Raw genomic sequence first — 2428 nt, 5'->3', positions numbered from 1 at the left:
CTGCTGGCGGGGTGGCTCGTCATGAGGGGGATTGCGGGGGTAACGACTGAAAAGGCTTGACATGAGCCGTTTTGAGCAGGTTTTCTGCGTAGGCTGGGATTTCATGTTTCAGGTGTGTACAGGACAGAGGTGCTGTCTAATGCTCTCCTATGTATGCGGACCTAGCAGCCTTCTAGCTGGCGCCCTCCCGAGATTCATACCAGGCCTGTGGCCAATGGATCCCATGTGTTCTTTCATCCTCTCACCGTGCCAGCATGTTCGTGTCGTGCTCTCCTCTCGTCGGCATGTCCTTCCTGTCTTTTGGAAGGACTGCGCAACCGCACTCATGGCCGCTCCTCTCTGCATCTGTCCGAAACAATACCCGACGCCAAGAGGGGAGACCACTGTAGGTCTCGCTCCATCATGACGGACGAAGAGCTCACGGCCTCTTCGCCTTTCGCCCCAGTCCCCAGAGCAGCATCTCCAAATCACCAGCAGATCTACTCACAGGCAACTAGTCTCACGACGCTGATTCTCTCTGATAAAAGAAGATGTGGCAGGGTAAAAGGAACCTACCTCGCACCACCCGCAAGAAGCGGCTCCCGGTCGGCCTCGGCCGGCGCAGCGCCGCGCTGCCGGCGTCGGCCTTGTGGAAGGGCCAGCGCCCCTGTTCGCGGCAGGCCATGGCAGCGAAGCCCAGGGCGACGGCGATCCAGTAGAGGTTGTACGAGACGACGGAGCCGACGGTAGCCGAGTTTTGCCAGCCGAGTACGGCGTTGAAGATGCCCCAGACGCCGCCGCCGTTGAGGTCGGGGTTGCAGCACTGCGTCATTAGTTGACGGCCTCCCCCACGAAAGGGGGGGAGGGGAGGGGAAGACGAGGAGGAGGGGAAGACGAGGAGGAGGCTGGAGACGGGAAGAGGCTGGAGACGGGAAAAGAGGAACTCACGTTGACGTGCCAGACGCTGCGGCGAATGTCGTACGAACCCGGCCCCGAACCCAGCTTGGGGGGCGTCACCGCCGACAATGAGGTTCCACTGGTGGGCCTCGAGGTGCCAGACGCCCTTGGAAAAGAGGCCGGCGGCGACGAGGTAGAGGAAGCACGTCGAGAAGACGAGGAAGTACTGGATGGGCGCCACGTTGGAGCCCTTGTAGATGATGAGGCCGACGACGGCGCCGACGAGCAGGCCGGAGAGGACAGACAGGGGGATGGAGGTGACGGGCAGGCCGATGCCGACGCCGGCGATGAAGAGGACGCCCTCGAAGCCCTCGCGCAGGACGGTGATGAAGGGCAGGATGAAGAGGGCGTACTTTTCGGAGAGGAAGCGGAAGCGGTCCATGAAGGTGCCGTGGCGGCCGTTGTCGTCGTTCGTGCTGCTGAGGGCCTTGCTCAGCTTCGCGTGCCACTTGTCCTGCAGCTTGGTGACGCGCAGCAGGACGGCGCCCATGAGGGTGATGACGAGGGAGGCGCCGAGGGAGAACAGGCCCTCCCAGATGTCCTCGGCGCCACCCATCTCGTCGGCGGCGAGGCCATAGACGCCACCGATGAGAACAGCACCGAGGAGGATGCAGACGAGGACGCCGACAGCGGTGCCGAGCCAGACCTGGCGCACCATGGTCGAGTAGAGGACGGCATCGCGTTGAGGGTCGAGGGTGCGCTTGATAAAGGCGAGAAGAACAGAGACGATGATGGCTGTTTCGAGCGACTCGCGAAAGGTGATGAAGAAGACTAGCGATGAATGAGCTTGGCTGGCATGTGGAGATGTCACCAGTAGGAGGGGCACGACGCACTGGGAAGAGAGAAGAGGTCTTCCATGGTGAGTTTGGGTGGGCAGCACGCTGCGATGGACGGGCGACGGTGAGAGCTGGAGAGGACACAGTCGGTGCTACAAGGTGAGCAGCAACGTCCTTGTCCGTGAGTCTCTTTGCGTCGAGCTTGTCCTCGCCCTTGTCACACTGGTGGTTGGCTCGTGGTTCTGGTGGGTGGCGTGACTGACTTGGTGTGCAGTTTCTGCTCGGCGGCCGAGCTCGGAACGCATCGGATCTGATAAGAGAGACGAGTGGGGTACCGAAAAACCTGCATCTGCATGCGTGGTGGGATATATTCGCCTAAGGGGTTCAAGGTCCCCTCCTGTGTTCTGTGTGCAGCTTGGGCAGCTATCAACACGTGGAAGTCGACTGCATGGCATATGATTCGGACATCTCGAAATCTCTTCTAACTTGCGAGGCCTCAGTCTTTCTTCTTCTTCCCGATTCCAAGATATTCGCTCTCTTCTCTTGTTCAATCTTCCATCTCAGAGATGCCTCGACGACGAGAGGAAAGACCTTTTAACTAGATAGCAGGCTTTGATGCATCGCATGCATCTGATAACGTTCAACACTCTCCACCTCAGCCTCGTCAGCGCCTTCCATTGTCAGTCGCCACGCACATGGTGCCCGCTCAAATTCTG

At 59.9% G+C, this 2428-nt stretch overlaps 1 protein-coding gene across 1 annotated transcript; it reads right to left on the bottom strand.

Annotated features, from left to right (window-relative positions):
* Positions 1-418: 418 nt before the first annotated feature.
* On the bottom strand, positions 419-1794 carry VDBG_09078 (plasma membrane iron permease; the record flags this gene model as incomplete). The annotated part of the gene is made up of 4 exons (XM_003000537.1): positions 419-479; positions 556-802; positions 928-1707; positions 1770-1794. The coding sequence occupies 4 exons, from the start codon at positions 1792-1794 to the stop codon at positions 419-421; spliced, it is 1113 nt and encodes a 370-aa protein (XP_003000583.1).
* Positions 1795-2428: the final 634 nt, after the last annotated feature.

This window comes from Verticillium alfalfae, genomic scaffold (genome assembly GCF_000150825.1).
Source record: "Verticillium alfalfae VaMs.102 supercont1.14 genomic scaffold, whole genome shotgun sequence".
In the NCBI taxonomy this organism is placed as follows: Eukaryota; Fungi; Ascomycota; class Sordariomycetes; order Glomerellales; family Plectosphaerellaceae; genus Verticillium; species Verticillium alfalfae.
Note: the sequence above shows the minus strand (reverse complement) of the source record. Positions and strands in the feature narration are given on the sequence as shown.